The sequence below is a fragment of the Nicotiana sylvestris genome, chromosome 10, assembly GCF_000393655.2.
Source record: "Nicotiana sylvestris chromosome 10, ASM39365v2, whole genome shotgun sequence".
NCBI lineage: Eukaryota > Viridiplantae > Streptophyta > Magnoliopsida > Solanales > Solanaceae > Nicotiana > Nicotiana sylvestris.
In genome coordinates this window covers 30,006,510-30,029,549 of record NC_091066.1, presented here as the reverse complement: position 1 = coordinate 30,029,549, position 23,040 = coordinate 30,006,510, and the positions used below count along the sequence as shown (strand labels likewise).

The 23,040-nt window shown below is 38.5% G+C and overlaps 1 protein-coding gene and 1 pseudogene across 3 annotated transcripts; one reads left to right on the top strand and one right to left on the bottom strand.

Annotated features, from left to right (window-relative positions):
- The first annotated feature begins 766 nt into the window (after positions 1–766).
- On the top strand, positions 767–8,489 carry LOC104212143 (uncharacterized). Of its 3 annotated transcripts, XM_070160427.1 has the most exons (3): positions 767–904; positions 1,044–1,235; positions 7,941–8,489. In XM_070160427.1, the coding sequence occupies exons 2-3, from the start codon at positions 1,115–1,117 to the stop codon at positions 8,231–8,233; spliced, it is 414 nt and encodes a 137-aa protein (XP_070016528.1). In that variant the 5' UTR covers positions 767–904; positions 1,044–1,114; the 3' UTR covers positions 8,234–8,489. The 3 variants fall into 3 exon arrangements, with proteins under 3 accessions (XP_070016528.1, XP_070016529.1, XP_070016527.1); XM_070160428.1 differs by lacking the exon at positions 767–904 and having other exon boundaries at positions 936–1,235; XM_070160426.1 differs by lacking the exons at positions 767–904; positions 1,044–1,235 and adding an exon at positions 1,599–2,321.
- A 1,387-nt stretch (positions 8,490–9,876) lies between these two features.
- LOC104212142 (inactive protein kinase SELMODRAFT_444075-like) lies at positions 9,877–15,290 on the bottom strand (annotated as a pseudogene).
- Between the last annotated feature and the right edge of the window lie 7,750 nt (positions 15,291–23,040).

The window sequence follows — 23,040 nt, the reverse complement described above, 5'->3', positions numbered from 1 at the left end:
CATTTAATGGTGCCATGTAAAATAAATTATTTTTTAAAAAAAATTAAAAACTCTGAAATTTTAAATTCTGAAAACAAACGTGTGCTATACAACAACAAATAAATTTGAAACTCTACAAAATTGGAGAATTATCCAAAAAATTTATATATATCAATTTAATATTATGTCACTTGTCAATATAATATTTCTTTGCCTCTCTTCTTATATATATAAATAGACACGTGGCACTGGGCCTCTAGGAAGATGTCATCTTAGGCTTAATAAAGTTTGTTCATCACTTGTAGCCCAATTAAATGGATTAGCCTACTAAATTTGGACCTATTTATTTAATCCATATATACTGGACTTATATAATTAATTCAATTATATTAGCCCAATAAAATTATTTGAGTTAAAATATGTTGAATTTAAAATATAGTCCAAAATATTTTATGGATTTAATTTCAATAAATTTTATATGCCTACGGTGGTATCTAAATATACAAATTATAAATAAATTTTCTTTTTTAGAGAAAAAAATGTGTCATTTAATGGTGCCATGTAAAATAAATTATTTTTAAAAAAAATTAAAAACTCTGAAATTTTAAATTCTGAAAACAAACGTGTGCTATACAACAACAAATAAATTTGAAACTCTACAAAATTGAAGAATTATTCAAAAAATTATATATATCAATTTAATATTATGCCACTTGTCAATATAACATTTCTTTGCTTCTCTTCTTATATATATATAAATAGAAAATAGATTTAGGATTAATCTCTTAACGAGGTAAGAATCTTTTTAGTCAAGTCACATATCGAAACTCGCAAATGGAGAATAATATTATAGTTCCTTTTTCCTTTTCCCCGTACTGTTTCTTCAGATATTCACATGTAGCCAGTTCCGAGTTCAGATAAATTGGTAATTTTAGCTGTTCCTGTAAAAATAGTTTAATTTTAACTGCAGAACTAGTTTCGAATTGAGAGACACTTTGAAATATTATTTGATTGATTTGCTTATTTGGATAGTGACATTGATTCTTGTATACTTTGTATTACAGCTCAGCTGAAGCAAAATCAACAACTACAAGGATCTACTCCGGCAAATTTTCCACCTTCTTCTTCATCATCGATGACGTCAGTAGGAGGAAGTGTGGCGGCGCCTCCACCTCCGCTGCCGCCTAAGGAATCTTTTGTCCGGCGCTACAAGTTCCTTTGGCCTATGATCTTGGCTGTCAATTTGTCTGTTGGAGGTTCCTATCTGACTCCCTTGCTTTTTTCTACTTTCTTAAAACTGTATATACTATTCAATCTCCTACCTTTGATCCTTGCTTGAATATACATATTCGCGCTCTTTCACTTTCAACTAGCGCCCAGTTTTGTGGATTTTTTGGTTTAAGCAGGATAGATCCTTAATGTTAGGTCAATTGGTGCATAGGGCTATTGTATGCACCAATTGATAGAAAAATACTTTTGATATCTCAAAAAAGAAATATTATAATATTATGTCTAGGTTCATTTTCTTACTATTATATTAATGAGTCATTATGATAGTAATTATTTTTAAAATATTTGTAACAGAAAATTAGTTAATTTTGAATTCAATTTGGGATAATATAAATTTAAAAATTGAATGCTCATTAGTATTGATCTGTACGTTATTGAAAAGTCAATAACGTTTGTATTGAAAAATCAGTGCCTAATCTTAATGGCTTTAATACTTAACGTATAGTTTTTTGAACGTTTCTGATGGTTTATGTTTTCCTTGAACAACCTCTAATATGGAACAGAGAGTCTACTTCTGTTTTAGACTATATATACCTCTTCATCTTCAAAACAGAAAAGTAGTGAAATTAGTAAAACTTTTCTTCTTCTTTCTTTTGTGCTGGGTTTTCTTCTTATAAATCGTTGTTGTTTCTGCTCCTAGTTATACTAGAAGAGCTTGTTGAATCTTGGGGGATACGCCTAATATTATTCATCTCGGTGTGGGCGAAATATCCTTAAGGACAGTGTCCTTGACACGCCTCAAGCTAAACCTCTTATTCTCCATAATCATCCTATTTTTTCCAACAATCTTAAGGATATTTTCACATAGTTATTATGGAGAATAACGCTGCTAATGTTGCTGTTGATGCTACTGCACCTGCTGCACCAACTGTTTCTGTTGATGTTCCATCACCAATTACATGTGCCAAACCTTTTCCGGATGTTTCAAAAATTGAGGTTTTTGGTGGAGATAATTTTAACCGCAAGCATGCTGTTGTTGACAAAGGAAAAGAAATTGCAACTAGAAGCAGCCTTGTGGAGGACAACAACTGTCAGAGAAAATCAAGTAACAGGTACGACGAAAGAAATGGTTATAAGCCCAAAACTAACAATCAAACCTTCAAGGAAAAAAGCAACTGCTTTGTGTGTGGCAAATCTGGCCAATATGTTGCTCAATGTCGAAAAAGGGTTGGGAATGACAATCCCACTAAGCTAAAGTAAATTTGACTGAAGCCAAAGTGGATGATATAATTGTTGCGGTTGTTTCCCAAGTTAACCTTGTGGCCAATGTGAAAGATTGGGTGTTAGATTCTGGTGCCACTAGGCACATATGTGCTAACAAAAAAGACTTTGTGTCTTACACCCAAGTTGAGGAGGGAGAAGAAGTTGTCTATCTTGGTGACTCAAGAACTACTCAAGTTCTTGGAAAAGGCAAAGTTCTTCTCAAACTCACATCTGGCAAAACTTTGGCATTGAATAACGTGTTGCATGTTCCTAGTATCCGAGCCAATTTGGTCTCTGTGGGATTATTAGGAAAAGTGGGAGTGAAGGTTTCTTTTGAATCTGATAAGGTCGTGTTGACCAAGAATAATAATTTTGTTGGCAAGGGTTATTATAACCATGGCTTGTTTGTACTCATTGTTATGAATGAAAATGCTAGTACTTCTGCTTACTTGATTGATTCTTTTAATTTATGACATGCTAGATTAGGACATGTTAGTTTATCTTATATTAAGAAAATGCATCTTGAAGGTCTTATTTCAAATATTAATTTTTCGAATATTGATAAGTGTGAAGATTGTGCAGAAGCTAAACAAACTAAGAAATCATGTGCTTTAGTATTTAGAGAATCTGAATTATTAAATTTAATTCATACTGATCTAGGAGACTTGAAACAAACAATGACTAGAGGAGGGAAAAAATATTATGTGACTTTTATAGACGATTTTTCTATATGTACAAAAGTTTATTTGTTGAGAAATAAAGATGAAGCTTTTGATAAGTTTTTAATTTATAAATCTGAAGTAGAAAATCAATTAGATAAGAAAATCAAAAGAGTTAGATCCGATAGAGGTGGTGAATTTATTTTGTTGAATGATTATTGTGAGAAAGAAGGTATAATTCACGAGATAACTCCGTCATATTCTCCACAATCAAATGGTGTAGCGGAAAGAAAAAATAGGACTTTAAAAGAAATGATGAATAGTATGATTGTTAGTTCTGGTGCTCCGGATAATCTTTGGGGTGAAGCCATTTTATCTGCTTGTCATTTACAAAATAGGATTCCTTATAAGAAAACAGGTAAAACTCCTTATGAGCTGTGGAAAGGCTATCCCCCTAATTTGAAATATTTGAAAGTGTGGGGGTGCCTTGCTAAAGTAATGCTACTCGATCCTAAGAAAAGAAAGATAGGATCTAAAACATCTGATTGTATGTTTATTGGGTATGCTGAAAGCAGTGCAACATATAGATTTTTAGTAGTCAAAAGTAATGTACTTGAAAACAATACTATTGTTGAAACAAAAAATGCTGTATTTTTTTAGAATATTTTTCCTTTAAAATTTGAAAAAAATTCCGATGCTCCTATTATTCCAAGCGATAATATTTCACATGTTCCAATTGTTCAAAATGATTTTGAAAGTAAGGATTTAAGAAGAAGCAAAAGACCAAGGAAAGAAAAATCTCTTGGTAATGATTTTGATACTTATCTTGTGGATAATGATCCTTTAACATATTCTGAAGCTATTTCTTCGTATGATGCCTCATTTTGGAAAGAAGCTATTGATGTAGAATTAAATTCAATTTTACAAAATAAAACTTGGATTTTGGTAGATTTACCTCCGGGAGCTAAAACCCATTGGTTGTAAATGGATTTTTAAGAAGAAACTCAATCCGGATGGTTCCATTGATAAATACAAAGCTAGACTTGTTGCAAAAGGTTTTACCCAAAAGCAAAATATTGATTATTTTGACATTTATGCTCCTGTAACTAGAATTTCCTCGATTCGTGTTTTACTTGCCTTGGCTTCTATTTATAAATTTTTTATTCACCAAATGGATGTTAAAACTGCATTTTTAAATGGTGATTTGGAAGAGGAAATTTACATGGAGCAACCTGAGGGTTGTATAGTGTCTGGGCAAGAAAATAAAGTATGTAAATTGTTAAAATCTTTATATGGTCTAAAGCAAGCACCTAAACAGTGGCATGAAAAATTTGATCAAGTATTGATTAATGATGGTTTTTCATCAATTGAAGTAGATAAATGTGTTTATACAAAATGTGTAGATGGTACATGTGTTATTATTTGCCTTTATGTGGATGGCATGCTTATTTTTAGTCCTAGCCTTGATTTGGTACATAAAACTAAATTTTTCTTGTCTTCTAATTTTGAGATGAAAGACATGGGAGAAGCTAGTGTTATTTTAGGCATGAAAATTATAAGAGATGACAATAGTTTGATGTTGACTCAAGAACATTATGTTGAAAGAATTCTTAAAAAAATTGCTAATTTTGATGTGGTACCTGTAAGCACTCCTTATGATGCTAGTAGTCAATTAAAAAAGAATGAGGGAGATTCTATAGATCAAAATAAATATGCTCAAGTTATTGGTAGTCTAATGCATTTGATGAATTTTACTAGACCTGAAATTGCATATGCTGTGTGTAGATTGAGTAGATATACTCAAAACCCGAGTCATGATCATTGGAATGCATTAGTAAGAGTAATGAAGTATTTGAGAGGTACCATGAGCTATGGTATTAAATATAGTGGATTTCCCACTGTACTAGAAGGATACAGTGATGCTAACTGGATCTCTGATTCAGATGAGACAAAATCCACTAGTGGTTATGTGTTCACCCTCGGTGGGGGTGTTGTGGCATGGAAATCAGCTAAACAAACAATAATAGCTAGATCTACCATGGAATCTGAGTTTGTGGAATTGGAATTAGCTGGCAATGAGGCCGAGTGGTTAAAGAACCTTTTGGCGAGTATTCCACTAGGAATAAAACCGACACCTTCTGTGTCGATGCATTGTGATTGCCAAGCTGCAATAGCCATTGCTAAAAATAAATCCTTTAATGGGAAGAGTAGACATATCAGATTGAGACATAATGTGATAAAGCAGCTGCTGAAAGATGGAATTATTTCAATAGATTATGTGAAGTCAAAAATGAATTTGGCCAATCCTCTGACTAAACCTTTGGGAAGAAAATTAATATCCGAAACATCGAGGGGAATGAGACTTTTGCCAATTTGAGTTATATCAACTATGATGGTAACCCAACCTATGTGATTGGAGATCCCATGAAGTAGGTTCATATGGGTAATAACAAGTCATTAGTTGATCAAATGTGCACTATTAAATTATATCCCTTCCTATGGTGTATGTGTGTATATAGTGCAAGTCTGCAAGGAATGAGAGGCTGAGTTATTAAACTCTTAATCTATTAATCCATAGCCTTTTATAGGTGGTGTATTGTGTTGTAGAATACACTTGATGGATGGACCTATATGAGTGTGGAGTGGGGCCGCTCCTATGAAATTTATGGCAAAAAATTTCTAGAGCACTCATGAAAACCAGGCGCACGCATGGCCTATTAGCGCAAAACCGCGACAAACAACAAAGTGTGTGCGGGTATAATGTGATAGATAAGACACTAAACTTACAAAAGAATTCTTGGTTCGTAGAAGTTCTAAACTTCACCATTTGTTCTGTAAGTTTAATCTTATTTTATCTAGGTCTGGTTCATAGTCCAAGAGACACCAGATTCGACGCATTATGCTCATTTGTGAAACCCAGCAAATTATTTTATTATTATTATTATTATTATTTTTATATCTTTTTGAGATATGTGGGGGATTGATAGAAAAATACTTTTGATATCTCAAAAAAGAAATATACTAAAATTATGTCTAGGTTCATTTTCTTACTATTATATTAATGAGTCATTATGATAGTAATTATTTTTAAAATATTTGTAACAGAAAATTAGTTAATTTTGAATTCAATTTGGGATAATATAAATTTAAAAATTGAATGCTCATTAGTATTGATCTGTACGTTATTGAAAAGTCAATAACGTTTGTATTGAAAAATCAATGCCTAATCTTAATGGCTTTAATACTTAACGTATAGTTTTTTGAACGTTTCTGATGGTTTATGTTTTCCTTGAACAACCTCTAATATGGAACAGAGAGTCTACTTCTGTTTTAGACTATATATACCTCTTCATCTTCAAAACAGAAAAGTAGTGAAATTAGTAAAACTTTTCTTCTTCTTTCTTTTGTGCTGGGTTTTCTTCTTATAAATCTTTGTTGTTTCTGCTCCTAGTTATACTAGAAGAGCTTGTTGAATCCTGGGGGATACGCCTAATATTATTCATCTTTGTGTGGGCGAAATATCCTTAAGGACAGTGTCCTTGACACGCCTCAAGCTAAACCTTTTATTCTCCATAATCATCCTATTTTTTTCCACACCAGTTACCATTTTGTGATGGTGCGAATTTAGTGTGTGTGTGTGTGTGTAAAATTGCTCATCTATATACTCGTTTCGAGCTGAGGGTAGTGGGTGCTTCCAAATACTACACCTGCTTCCCTAAATGCTATGTCTCCTCTGTGATATGAGACAAGGAATGCAACTCCTCTCGTCCTTGAATTCACTCATCGCTTTCCTGGTATTAGTTGTCTGATAGAGTTCTCTTCCTTTTTCATTTGAATGTTTTGTGGTTGTTTCAGCTTTAACTGAAAGCTTAAATGGGATCCTGGTGGTATTGACAATGTTATGACATGGAACTTCTACTGCTTCTTAGGTTGTTTGTGGTGGACATAGTATTGCCGTCTTTAAAATTTGATTGCTGTTGGATAGAGGCGTACTCTGATAGAATTTGACATTTATATAAACTAGTGGATCCACTCTTTTGTTTTCACTCCTCCAGTCTACCATTTGCTTCCTGTAACCGAAAAAAAGAAAAACACAGATTGTACTGAAATGAGAAACTCAGAGCTTTTCACTTGATAAATTTTCTAATCAAAGCCACATTGTACTTTAGAAAGAGAAAAGAATCTGAAATCTTGTATACACTTTTACTTGGTGGTTCACTTGGTGATTGTATTCAAGTTGGAAATGTGGAGAACTGGATAGCCTTCTATTTAGATCTTATCTAGTGGCTTATAGTCCTTCTGCACTATATGCTTCGGTCTATATTTTCAGTATCTCAATTGGTTCAGTTCCGACATCAAGAGATCATAGTATATCTAACTTATACGCTGAGTGGTGGACAGTCTTTATTCTGTATTGTGCTTTGCTGCAAGTAGATTCTCTTTGTCTTTCACTATATTTCTTTAGCTAAAGTTTGTGCTGTAAGGGATATGACTCTGACGGAGAAGTAGCAAACACTTTATATATGTATGAGCATATTCATTTTCTGAGAAGTGAATTGTTTTTGTTTGTTACAACAAGTCAGAAGATGGGGCTTTGTTACTTCTCATATCTTAGTTCAATGTCACGTGTTATCTTCTGGAAAGATGTGTGACTCTGATGATAAGTTAACCTGTATTCTTTTGTCGCTCGTGCATTCTTTACATTCTTTGGAGCTGTGCTGCAGTGTCTTTCCAATTCTAATTCGATAACTCATCTTGCTTTTACATTCACGGCACATTAACATGCACTTTTTTTTGTAATTTGTGTAGCTTATCTTGTCTTGAGGACCAAAAGGAAAGATGTGGGAACTGATGCAGGAGAAGTGTCTGATAGTCCTAGTAATTCAGTTTCATCAGCAGCTGCTATTACTGCAGCACCTCCTGTGCTGCCTGCTATTGTTCATGAACCAATTTCAGGAGAACAACAGCGTGAACTATTTAAGTGGATATTGGAAGAAAAGAGAAAACTTAAGCCAAAAGATCCCGAGGAGAAAAGGCGCACTGATGATGAGAAAGCCATTCTCAAGCAGTTTATTCGAGCCAAGTCCATTCCAAGTTTGTAAAGACAGATCCTTCACGCCTTTGATACTAGTAGCGTTGGATTGATTTAGGTTGGATTTTCTCTTTTTCTTTTTTACTACAAAGATTGCGCTGAAGAATCAATTTGCTTGGACTATGAGTGGACATAGGATGTGTTTAAATCTCTGGCTTTTGTAAGAAATCTGTAAATAGTGGTGCTTTTCTTCTTTATATTTGAAATACGAATCGAATATAGCACAAGTGTGAGTAAGTTTTAATCTCATAATCATTTTTACTCTATCTTGTATTGTTCCATTCATTGAATGTTGCTCCACTTAGAGAATGACCTGGTGAAACATAAGATAGTAGTCAACTTTCTTTTGATATGTGCAGCTTGTGCTAAACCGTCGAAACAATACGGTGCATAATATTATGTCTCTCCAAGTAAAACTGAAACGAAAATGGCTTTAAAACACCAACATTTGAGCTAGCTGAGACTAGTATCGATAGTCTTCTCTATGTCCAATTTACTTATGCAGTATATATAATGCCATGGATTGAGCCAAAGCCTGTTCTCTTCCACTATGGTTTGATTCGCTCTTGGTGCTTTTAGGACATGCTCATTTGGGGAAAATTGACCTTCACGCAGTTTTTGTACTAATTTCATGAATATATAATTTGTTTATTTTAAATAAACTTTAATCTTCCCATGGTTTAATTATTGCACGTCACTTAAACTCTGAATCTTGTTTGGTGTAAATACTGGATTTATGTCTCTGCTAAATTCCCGTCCTTGCAATACGTCTACCCTCTTCTTCACGCCCTTCCATCAACTACAATAATCTCAAGTAACCTAGTCTATTTGTAAACTGTAGAATATTTAAAGAAGTTTGTATGGTAAATGAAGTACGGTTTGCATAGTGAAAGTTGGATACTTTTGACATCGGTAATGAAAGTTCAACTTGTACATGGTGCATAGTGAGCATGATTGCACTTGTAAAAAGGGTTGCCCCGTGCACAAGACATCTCGCGTTCATATAGCGTTCACCGCACCCAAAAAGTGTGATGTAAACAACCTACCTTAATGCAAGCATGATTGCACTTGTATCTTCTTAAAAGAGAGTGAACTTTCACTATAAGTCCCGAGTGTAACTTTTTATATTGACTAAGAAAACAATTAAGAATTTTAGTACAGGTAACTAAGTGATACGTGTAGGACTAGCAGGCCAGATAATATTTAGCAATTGGGACGCGAGAACAGTTCCTTGTAAGCTTGGCGTTTGCACAAATGTGAGTTTGTTGTCTCGAAACAATCACAGACGAGCGAGGATTGCTCTACTGGTAGAACAACCGCTCCACTTTTGACCATAATGTTTGGTTCGAGCCACAAAGGAATGAAAGACAGTGCTGTTGATCCTATGGTGGACTAAGCGGAAATGCAAACATTAGTGAGAATCCAATGCCTCAAAACCTAACGTTTCGTTGAGATATGACAGAAGTAGACAAGTGGCAATACAAGCCTTGCACTAATATGCCTCACTTCTATACCGTGGATGGAAATATATGGCTGTTGATCCTAGTGAAGGTGCCTATGGTGGCCTAAGCGGAACATTAGTGAGAATCCAATGCCTCGAAAACCTAACGTTTTGTTAAGATACAACAGAAGTAGACAGGTGGTAATTGTTAAGATCAGAACTGCCTGGCTTGATCTGCTGATAATTGATAAAGCAGCAAATATATCTTTGTTCACAAGAGTCAGTACCAAGCAATTTATAGATGACCTGAAAATGCAGTCCTCTGATTATCCCTATCCCAAATAATAGAGGGGCTCCTTTTGTCAAATGAGAGTTTTGGACTTAATCCCTCCAACCCATCGTTTAGTATTGAGTCACTGTACCTCTGATACTGCATGTAGTGATCAGACAAAATCCTTCCACTTTGGCTTCCCACATCATACCTAGGTGTTGTAGACAATTGGCCAGATTCCATTATCAGGTCACCTTCAAGAATTCTAAGCACCTGACACAAAAACAAAAAATACATGAGAAACCAGACATAGCTGATTCACATTTTGCTGCTGGTAAAAGGATAATACAAAGTTATAAGTAACACTTAATTTACCTGAGACATGCGAGGCCTAGCCAGAGGATCTCGTCGTATGCACAAAGATGCAGCATGCAACATGCAATACACCTCGTGCTCTGAGTAGCTGCTTCCTAGTCGGGGATCTATTAGCTCATCGATTGCACATTCTTCCAACAATGGACGTGCCTGAAAATAATTGAATGAAAAAATCACGGATTTTTTAAGGGAAAAAGAGACGAGGCACCTGCATAGCTGTACTATTCCTCAAACCACAACTGAAAGATGCATAATAAGGTGTTGAAGTATACCCATTCTGTGAGACACTGCTGGCCCTTAGGCCGGGTAATATCCACTGCTTTTCGACCAGTTACAAGCTCTACGAGCACCACTCCAAGTGAGTAAACATCAGCTTTTTCAGTAATCTGGCCACTTTGAGTATACTCGGGAGCCAAGTACCTAATTACAGAAAATAAGTTTAATGTTTCTGCAATTGCATATTAAAAAAAAAATGGCAGCCCAGTGCAGTAAGCTCCCGCTATGCGGGAGGTTAGGGGATGGGCCGGACCCCTAGGATCTATGGTATGCAACCTTACCCTACATTTCTGCAAGAGGCTGTTTTCACAGCTCGAAGCCGTGACCTCCTGGTCACATGGCAGCAACTTTACCGGTTACTTCCCTTCCAATTGCATATTAAAAGTAAAATACAAATAATTTTTCAAGGCCTAACCCAAACATTCCGAGTACTCTCGTTTCAACACCTGCATCACCATCTGGTTGCGATCTAGACAAACCAAAATCTCCGACCTAGAAACAAAGGTGAAGCAAGATTAATACAGTTCAAGTGCTGCTTCAACAAAATGTAGACATCTAAAGCACTGTAATGCAACAAAAGCAACTCATTTTTAAACTTCAAAAGCAATCAAGTGTCATATTTATAAGAAACAAGTGAAAACAAAAATGATATGTCAACAAGAGGATGATAAGCAAAGGATGCAAGTGAGAATACTCTAGTAGTCAAAACTCAAGGAGATAGCTTTCAAAATTGTATTGCATATTATAAAGACTACTTGCCTATTTTATCCACTCATTTCATTTTGTCTCACCAAAGAGGTCCACAATACATCTGCTTGTTAAGAGTTCTAAAACAGCATGCATTGAGTTTAAGAAATTGTTATATGACATTTGATGCTAACAAAGTTGCTTTCATCTCAAAGGTGTTGCTTCTTTTATTGTTTTCGTCTTCCAATCAGTCGCTTGAAAAACAATGGAGAAGCTCTAGAAAAATGTTTGTTTATTATAGTCCATCTATATCAATTGAGCTTGGAGAGATTAGAATATATATAAATGATGTGACCAGCTATCAGTGGCGAAGCCAAGAATTTCTCCAAGTGTGTTCAAACTTGAAAGAAGTGAAAAAAATTCTCCGACAAAGAGTGTTCAATATATGTTGTATACCTTTAAAACCTAAAACTTTACCTATATACACAGTATAGTTTTTCAACGAAGGGTGGTCAATTTGACCACCCTTCTAACAATGTAGCTTCGCCCCTGCCATCTATATCAAGGATACAACTAAAAGAAATGCTTCTGAGTAAGAGATTTTCCGTACTAGTGGTTCAAAGTCATGTGTGATGAGAATGTTGTTGGGTCTCATGTCCCTGTGGACAATGCATCCCACTCTGCACTCTTCATGAAGATATCGCAAACCACGTGCAGCTCCAACTGCAATCTTTTGACGTGCAGACCACTCCAAAGGTTCCCTATTATGTCCTGTAAATACCAGAAAATGATGTAAAGTAATACATAAAGGCAAAAGACCAATCTTAAAGTGAAATGAACAAACCATTAACAACACCTTTTATGAATCTTTTTGTGTCTATAACTTTTCTTTAGTGCAAGTTCTACTTCTTATATCACCATATATGGGTTTCCGGGTTTAAATCGAAATTACATCTAAGTACATGCTCTACATATCCAAACAGTACATCTCTACTGTCACTTTAATTTGATACAATTCATATATCAACAGATCAAAACAACAACAATAACAACAACAAAAAACTCCGTGAAATCCCACAAGTGGAGTCTGCAAAAGATGTGTACACAGACTTTACCCCTACCTTATGAAGGTAGAGAGGTTGTTTCCGAAAGACCCTCGGCTCAAGAATGGTGAAAAATGAAGCATATTTCAACAGATCAACAAAGAAAAATCATATTGAGAAAAAATATGATAGGTTTTCTTATATTACTGCAAGCACACATCTATATCAGCATTTATTGGAAATTAACCTTGCCAACCTAAAAGAAGTCCATTTATTGACTGAAGCAAAATCAGCATTCACCAGAGTGTATAAAGAAACATGAGTACACATACCATATAGATGATAATCTAAAGAACCATGGCATATATATTCATATACTAGCAATCTTCTCCTGCCTTCGATGCAGAATCCTATCAACATGACAACATTACGGTGCTGAGCACTTCAACTTCCGAGCAAAATTCTTGATCTCCTTGAGAACTTGCCAATTTATGTTGCTTGACAGCAACAACTTGACCGTCTGGAAGGACTCCTCTGTGAACAGATCCATATCCTCCCTCGGCCAAGAAATTGGCTTGTGAAAATCCGCCTGTTGCGAGCTCCAGTTCAGTATAAGTGAACCACCTCGGAGGTTTCCCAAATACAGGCGCCTTGTGTTGACATATTGAACACAAGGGAGGAGCGCCAAGAGGTGTATTTCTGGTTAATGGACTCGGGGATCCACTACCACCTTCTATATCAAGCTTAGTCAACTTCTCCAGCAATGACTTGGTTGTAGATATTTGAGACATGTCAAAAAATCTAAGTGAGCTTCCCTGGAGTTGAGAGAGTTGACTATGTAAATTGACACTGTCCACTATCGACGATTGGAATCCTGAACTTGAAGAAGATAGACTTTCACTCTCACTCTCTGAACTTGAATCATCCACATCTTGATCTTCCTTTAAGGAGAACAACTCTGCTTTGTGCAAATCCCTATTTGCTTCAGTGACCAAAAATGGTGAAGTTCCAGGATCAGAGCTTGAAACTGATGAAGTACCGGCTTCAGTAGCACTGAACATCTCTGGACTACTCGTTGGTGTTACTAATGCACCTCTACAAGAATCCAATGAATAATTTTTTTCTAGTTCTTTTCCATATGATTGAGCTTGCTCTGAAGGTAATGAGCCCGCGACATCAGATTCCTTTTTAGGTGAACCAACTAAATTAAGGCGGAGAACTTTTGGTTGAGATCGCTTCATTATTACGATATTGCACTGCAGCTCTTGCATACAGCATTTCTTCTCATGTTTGAGATGTCTGGAAAAGTTGAAACAAGAATCAGCAAATAGCTTAGAGAAGATAGAGAATAAAAAGAACATAAACAAGGAACCACTCTTAAAACTTGTAAACTTACTTGTCCAAAACAACCCAATTAGCTTTAGTCCTTTTTGCCTCAGCAGAAACAGCTCCATGTGGTGAACAAGAAACAATTTTAATCTTCACGTTTATCTGGCAGATATGAAATGGACGAAAAGTACCAAGCTTTTAGTATGACAGTGTGAAAGTACACCATATAACAATTTGCACAAGTAAAGTATTTTGGAACTAACCTTAGTGGGATCATAAACATCTTGGAGCTGAAGGATCATTTGAGAATAGGAATCTGTTAAGTCTAACTTTTGCTCAGTACTATTTCCAGAATTTGACTTCCGGTGGCCATTGGCACAATCTCCAGCAAACCTGGGGAAACCCCACAGCTTTCTACCTAGAAATTGTGTGTGAAACCACTAAAGTTATGTACATATAATTAGAACAGTCTGTTGCTAGACTTTTTCTGTGGAAGCACAGAAACAGCAAAAACTGACAACAAGAAACACCAGGTATTAATTTGACCACAACAACAAACCCAGTGTAATCCCATAAGTGGGGTCTGGGGAGGCTAGTGTGTACACAGACCTTACCCCTACCTTATAAAGATAGAGAGCCCGTTTCCGATAGACTCTTGATTCAAGGAAATGGGTATTAACTTGACAAGGCATATTATAATTCAATAAAGATGCTTAATGAAAGCTCTATAGAAACGAGCCCTGGAATAGAATCGCCTCTGGTAAGGAGCGTTTTACCCCCCAAAAGGGGACTTTCCGGCACAAATCCGGATTAGTCGGGCCTCAAATCGAGTATCGGACACCGGGTGAGAAACCAAAAAAATGTAGATTTAGTACTTCACAATGAGACTGAAGGAAATGGAAATAAGTTAGAAAAATTACCAGAACTTTGTGAAGGTACAACCACAACAAGTGTAATGCAATCTCCAGGTTGAACAACATGAGTCAAAGCCCACAAAAGAGCAGTCTTAGGTATCTCTTTTGATGCCTTAACAGACACCATAACTTTCTCAGCAACATTACAACTCTTATCTTCTTGCTTCCCTTTCTTCACTTCCCTAGTACTCATTACCCCCAAACAGTTTCCAAACCTTTGCCTTTAAACTTTCAAGAAAATCAACCCACTAGACACATCACAGACACAAAACTGTTTCTCTTTACAAAGACAGCAAAATCAGAGGCGAAGCCAGGATTTGAAGTTACGGGATTTGGGATTCTAGTTTTTTTTATGTTATTGGGTTCTAAAGTAAGAATTTGTACCTATTCAATGGATTTCTTAAGACAAATATATGGTTTGCACTAAAGCTACTGAGTTGGGCCGAACCCGTTACTAAAACTCTAGCTCCGCCCCTGGCCATAATCTCTGAATCCACAGGGCATTCATGTCTGCTCAACACAACAACAAGAACAAAGCTTTACATTCATTATTGCTGAAATCGCAACTATTCAACCCTCCAGAGACAACTGATTGTAAGAACTAAAGCCTAGGAATTTTCTCAAGAAACTCAAGGTAAAAGAGAAAAAGATTAACTTTTTCTATACAAATTTTATCCCTTTTTTTTCTGGTGAGAGGAGGGTGTGGTCAAGATTCTGAGACAAATGGAAGTACATAAAGAAGATCACATTGTGAAATCTATGCAAAAAATATTCCAAATTTAGAAGCAAAATAGCACCAATAATTCAGCAAAAAGACTTCTTTTTTTGGAGCTGTCCTAATGAATCCAAAAAGACTTGACAGAAGCTGAAACTCAACAACTCAGTCGTGGTCCAAATTTATTCATATGCTTTAATATGAATGAACTGTTGTTGCACATGATTTCTGAAAAAAATGTACAATCCAGATGACAATGATATCGTCCCACACTGCTACTTCTTTTATTAGGCTGCTTTCAAATAGCGGAGCTCAAAATTTGTGCAAAAAAACTCAGGTGATAGCTGACTTTTTTCGTGTGCCTTTTATCACAAAAATGAATTGCAAGGAAGTGAGTAATTCAGAATCCAACAAAACATTACTTTAAGCAGTTTCCTCAGCTTCTTTCACTATTACAAAAATGCAAGAATCCCAATGAAGCAACTACCTAATGTCCAAATGACACAAGATTTCTGCTTTCAGTAATATCAACACATAAACTTCTAGACAGTAATAAAATATTTACAGGCAATATTATATATAGGAGCGGTTCTTTAAAAAATAATAGTACAATATTATCATCAAACACAACAGTTCAAAAAAGGAGGGATGTTGTTGTTTAAAAAACACTAGTACCTCGGTGGCAAACGAGCGGGTCTGATCGGATATGAGCAGCTCCGTAAAATGTCGTTTGACTTAAGGTATGAAATTTAAGAAAAAAGATTTGGCATGTAATAAAAGAACACATAGAATTTGTAGTGTTAAATACAAATTAGACTTTTTAATGACTATAAAACATGTATTAAAGTAAAATAAGAAATTTAAAGTTAAATAGTCTTAGCAGACCTCTTTATAATAATTATCCTTTCTCTGAAATTAATTTTTTTGTTATATTTTACCTCTCCGTAATAATTTTTTATGGGGCAAGTGCATAGATATCCATTTTCAAATATGTTATTAAGAGATAAGCCGGTACTTATTTTTTTCTGAAATTTTAAATTAAAAATCTTAACTTCAAGAAGTGAAATGAAAAACTAAAATCCAGGATGCACTAACTAAATCCTAAATATCAGTCTTTTAAAGTGGCTACCTGGTGTCATTTCTATATTATTTTACCTATAACAACAGCAGAGGCGGACCTACATGGTCATTAGAGGGGTCACTGGAACCCGTTAACTTTGGCAAAAAACGTGTATATATACTTGTATATACATCAAGGACCCGCTAAATAATTTTGATGTGCCCCTCAAATACAAAAGTTTGATTGTTGGGCTGGTTTAACATGTGGCATTTGCTCCTCCCTCTCAAGATGACCTGGGTTCAAGACCTAGCTGCAGCAATGCATGCTCTTTTTCATTTTATTTTTTTTTCTCTTTGAATTGAAGGTAGTTTAGTATTCTGTATTTAGAGTTCAATTTGGTTTTTTCTCTCTTTTTTTTAAATCTTTTTTGAGTTCAAAAATAATTTAGCACTAGTACATTTAGTGAATTTAGTTTAGCTTTGCTCCCTTCAAATCTCTCTCAAAAGCTTCAAACCAAGCTTCTCTCCACGATTAGTTCTTTAGAGCTTCTATATAAAATAGTCAAAAACTTTTTTGAGAAACGTCTTTCTAGAATTTGAAAAAGTAACAGAGAGACATAAAAAGATTAAAGAAAATTGGAGAGGAATAAAATATTCCATTAGCAATAAGCCAATTTATATTCTTTATCATGATAACTAAGTTTACAAGCATCATCATTTTCTTGACTTGTATTAAAATAAGTAATTCAACAAAATTCCCCTCAAAAATCGCGAAGCACAACTTAAATTTGACCAATTTTCCTCTTACGCGATCACGACCAAACCCTCGTGAACGCGATGCTTTACCCAGACGGACCTTCGCAAACGCATTCCATCTATCGCGAACGCGATGAGTTAATTCCATTGAAGCTTAGCCTCTCTTTTCCTTCTATGCGAACGCGACAACACACCCGCGAACGCAATGCACCTATGCCCAACCCTTCGCGAACGAGGAGAACTTATCGCGAACGCGAAGGTTTAATTCCCACCTTCCTCGACTGACCCTTCGCGAACGCGAGGACCCTCTCGCGAACGCGAAGGTCTCTTTTCTGCAGCACTGACCTGCAATTTTCTGCAGGTTCCAACTTCATGATATGGCCCGATAGACTACCCGAAACTCACCCGAGGCCCCCGGTACCTCAACCAAAGGCACAAACACATACTAAAATCTTATTCAAACTTGTTTCAATCTTCAAAACACCTCAAACAACATCAAATCAACCAAACACATCGGATTCAAGCCTAAGTTATTAAAAATCTTCCGAATTTCGCTTTTGATCAAAAACCCGACCAAACCACGCCCGAATGACCTGAAATTTTGCACACACGTCCCAAATGACACAACGGAACTACTGCAACTCTCGGAATTCCATTCCGACCCCTAGATCAAAATCTCACCTACCAATCGGAAATCGCCAAAAATCCACTTTCGCCAATTCAAGCCTAAATCTACTCCGAACCTTCGAAACTTATTCTGATCACGTTCCTAAGTCATAAATCACCTCCCCAAGCTAACCGAACTATCGGAACTCACATCTGAGCCCTCTAACACATAAGTTAACATCCGGCTGATTTTTTCCAACTTAAGCTTCCTTAAAAGAGACTAAGTGTCTCGAACCTTACCAAATCCTTTCCGAACCCTAACCAATCAACCCGATCACATATAGAACCATTATGCAAAGCAATTAGAAGCAGAAATGGGGGAAAATAGAGCGGTAACTCATGAGACGACTGGCCGGATCGTCACATCCTCCCCAACTTAAACAATCGTTCGTCCTCGAATGAGTCAAGAAACATACCTGAAGCCTCAAATAGGTGAGGATATATGCTCTGCATCTCCCGCTCGGTCTCCCAGGTAGCCTCCTCCATGAGCCGACCTCTCCACTGCACTCTCACTGAAGTTATATCCTTTGACATCAACTTTTGAACTTGACGACCCAAACTAGCTACTAGCTCCACATCATAAGTCAAATCATCATCCAACTGAACCGTTCTAAAATCCAAAACATGAGACGGATCCCCAGTATACTTTCGGAACATAGAAACGGATGCACACTCGATAAGCTAGGTGGCAAAGCAAGCTCATAAGCCACTTCCCCAATCCTCCGAAGCACCTCAAAAGGCCCAATGAACCGAGGACTCAATTTCCCTTTCTTTCCAAATCTCATAACACCCTTCATGGGCGAGACCTTCAACAAAACCTTCTCACCCACCATGTAGGACACATCTCGAACCTTCCTATCGACATAACTCTTTTGCCTCGACTGCGTTGTACGAAGCCTCTCCTGAATCACCTTCACCTTTTTTAAAGCATCCTACACCAAGTCTGTCCCCAATAGCCTAGCCTCACCCGGCTCGAACCAACCAACTGGAGATCTACACCGCCTCACGTACAAAGCCTCATATGGAGCCATCTGAGTACTTGACTGGTAGCTGTTGTTATAAGCAAACTCTGCAAGCGGTAGAAACTGATCCCATGACCCTCCGAAATCAATGACACAAGCATGCAACATGTCCTCCAATATCTGAATAGTGCGCTCGGACTGCTCGTCCGTTTGAGGGTGAAAAGTTGTGCTCAACTCAACCTGAGTACCCAACTCTCGCTACATAGACCTCCAAAACTACGAAGTAAGCTGAGTGCCCTATCTAAAATGATGGAAATGGGGACACCATGCAAACGAATAATCTCCCGGATATAGATCTCTGCCAACCGTTCAGAAGAATAGGTAGTACACACAGGAATGAAGTGTGCATACTTGGTCAGCCGATCCACAATCACCCAAACAACATCGAACTTCTTCAAAATCCGTGGAAGTCCAACTACAAAGTCCATAGTGATCCTCTCCCACTTCTACTCTGGAACATCTATCCGCTGAAGCAAGACACCCGATCTCTAATGCTCATATTTTACCTGCTGACAATTGAGACACCGAGCTACAAATCCCACAATGTCTTTCTTCATTCTTCTCTACCAATAATGCTGTCTCAGATCTTGATACATCTTCGCGGCACTCGGATGAATGGAATACCTCGAGCTATGGGCCTCCTCCAAAATAAACTCTCGAAGCCCATTCACATTGGGTATAATAATCCGGCCCTGCATCCTCAACACCCCATCATCACCTATAGTCACATCTCTGGCATCATCGTGCTGAGCTCTATCCTTAAGGACAAGCAAATGCGGATCATTATATTGGCGCTGTCTGATGCGATCATATAAGGAAGACCGAGAAACCACACAAGTCAATACCCGACTGGGATCCGAAATAACTAACCTCACGAACTGATTGGCCAAGTCCTGAACATCCACTGCAAGAGGTCTCTCCCCAACTGGAACATATGCCAAACTCCCCATACTCACCGCCTTTCGGCTCAAAGCATCGGCCACCATATTGGTCTTCCCCGGATGGTACAATATAGTGATATCATCATCCTTAAGCAACTCCAACCACCTCCGCTGCCTCAAATTGAGATCCTTCTACTTGAACAAGTGTTATAGGCTACGATGATCAGTAAACACCTCACAAGACACACCATACAAGTTATGCCTCTAAATTTTCAGCGCATGCACTATGGCAGCCAACTCCAAATCATGAACGGGGTAGTTTTTCTCATGGGGCTTCAACTGACGAGAAGCATAAGCAATAACTCTACCCTCCTGCATCAAAATACAACCAATACCAACTCTCGAAGCATCACAATACACGGTATATGAACCTAAAGCTGATGGCAAAACTAACACTGTAGCTGTGGTCAAAGCTGTCTTGAGCTTCTGAAAGCTCTCCTCGCACTCATCCGACCATACAAATGAAGCACCCTTATGAGTCAGATTGGTCAAGGGCGATGCAATAGATGAGAATCCCTGAACAAACCGGTGCTAATAGCCTTCCAAACCAAGAAAGCTGCGAATCTCTGTGGCTGAGGACGGTCTGGGCCAACTCTGAATCGCCTCTATCTTTTTCAGATCAACCCGAATGCCCTCGCTAGACACCACATGCCCCAAGAAAGCCACTGAACTGAGCCAAAACTCACACTTGGAGGATTTTGCATAAAGATTCTCCTCCCTCAATCTCTGCAACACAACTCTCAAATGCTTCGCGTGCTCCTCCTGACTACGCAAATACACCAGAATATCATCAATGAAGACTATGACAAATGAATCGAGATAAGGCCGGAACACACTGTTCATCAAATCCATGAACACTGCGGGGGCATTGGTCAGCCCAAAAGACATCGCCAAGAACTCATAATGACCATATCGGGTCCTGAAAGATGTCTTAAGAATATCCGAGTCCCTGATCTTCAACTGGTGATAACCTGAATGGAGATTAATCTTGGAGAACACTCTCGCTCCCTGAAGCTGGTCGAATAAATCATCAATGCGAGGCAAAGGATATTTGTTCTTAATTGTTACTTTGTTCAATTGCCTATAATCAATGCACATCCTCATAGTGTCATCCTTCTTCTTCACAAATAGGCGCACCCCAAGGTGACACACTAGGCCGAATGAACCCCTTATCAAGGAGCTCCTAAAGTTGTTCTTTTAATTCCTTCAACTCCGCTGGTGCCATACGATATGGCGGAATAAAAATGGGTTGAGTGTCCAGTACCAGGTCAATACCAAAATCAATGTCCCTGTCCGGTGGCATGCCCGACAGGTCTGCAGGAAACATATCGGGAAAATCCCTCACAACTGGAATAGAATCAATACTGGGAGTCTCAACACTGATATCCCTCACGAATGCTAGATATGAAAGACATCCTTTCCCAACTATACGCTGAGCCTTCAAGAATGATATTACTCTACTGGGAACATAGTCAGTCAAACCTCGCCACTCAATCTGTGGCACACTCGGTATAGCCAATGTGACTATCTTAGCATGACAGTCCAGAATAGCACGGCATAGAGATAACCAGTCCATGCCCAAAATGATATCAAAATCCACCATACACAGTAATAAAATATCCACTTGGGTCTCCAGACCACCAATAGTCACCACACACGACCGGTACACACGGTCTATAATAACAATATTGCTCACTGGAGTAGATACATGAACAGGTGAAATAAAAGACTCACGGGGCGTATCTAGATAACGGGCAAAGTATGATGACATATAAGAAAAGGTGGAACCGGGATCAAATAATACAGAGGCATCTCTATGGCAGACTAAAACAATACCTGAAATCACGGCATCTGAAGCAGCAACATCTGGTCTACCTGGAAGAGCATAGAAATGGGCCTGACCACCACCTGATCGACATCCCCCTCTAGGGTGACCTCTAGCTGACTGACCTCTACCCCTAGCTGGTTGGGCGAGTGGTGAAGTAACTGGAGCAGAAGTCGAGGGTTGACCCCTCTGCTGAGACTGACCATCATGAAGACGAGGACACTGCCTCCTCATATGCCCAAACTCTCCACATTTATAACAACTCCCCGGTGCTGGAGATGGGGACTGAAGGGAACCCCTAGCACCGGAATGACCAGTAAAGGGCCTAGCATGGAAGAACCCTGCACTGATGGAGCACAGGACGAACTCTAGGCTGGGATGGCACTGAGTGATGAGTAGCCCTGATGAGAACTGTGGGAACCATGACCCAATGATGCCCCACGATAACCTGGGCGAGCTGAATGAAGCTGTCTGAATGGGTGGCCTCTGCCCTGCTGGAACTGACCCCTCGAAGGAGCACCACTAAATCTACCAGATCCCCGAGCCTCTTGGCCTCCATCTCCTCTCGTTCCTGGTGGCGAACCGACTCAATCTCATGGGCGATGCCAACAACCTCCTCGAAAGTAGCACCTATCACCCTCTCCCTAGTCATGAGAATCCGAAGCTGATATGTGAGATCATCAACAAACCTCATAATCCTCTCTCGATCTGTGGGAACCAACCCAACCGCATGACGGGCTAACTCGAAGAACCGCATCTGATACTGCGTCACAGTCATCTCTCCCTGGCGCAATTTCTCAAACTGCCTACACAGCTCTTCTCGGCGAGACTGTGTCACATACTTCTCCAGAAAGAGAACAGAGAACTACTGCCAAGTAAGGAGCGCTACACCAACAGGCCTACGTCTCTAATATTCCTCCCACCAAGTGAAGGCAGCCCCAAAAAACTAAAAGGTGGTAAAAGCTACACCACTGGTCTCTAGGATCCCCGCTGTACGAAGCATCCTCTGGCACTTATCCAAGAACCCCTGGGCATCCTTGCCCTCTGCACCGCTGAAGGTCGGAGGCTTGAGTCTACCAAACCTCTCTAGTTGATGCTGCTCGTCGTCCGACATAACTGGTACCACGAACTCCTGAGCTAGTGCAACCGACTGGGCTGGAGGTGCCCCGGTGTCTGGAGTCCCTACACAACCTGCTCAGGTGTGCGAACAATAGGAGTCTGGGTGCCTCCCCCCGCCTGAGAAGTAGCTGCGGCCATAGTAACTGAAACCGCTTGAGCCAAACCGGTACACACTGATAAAATCTGAGCTAAAGCCTCTTGAAGGCCTGGAATCACAATGGGCACAACTGCTGCCTGAGCTGGTGCTGCTGTAGCATCCACAACTGGGACTTGATCCTAAACTGGGGCAACTGGTGGGTCTGCAGGTGATGCCCTAGTTGCTCTACCCCTACCACGGCCTCGACCGCGTCCTCGGCCTCTAGTGGCCCTAACTGGTAG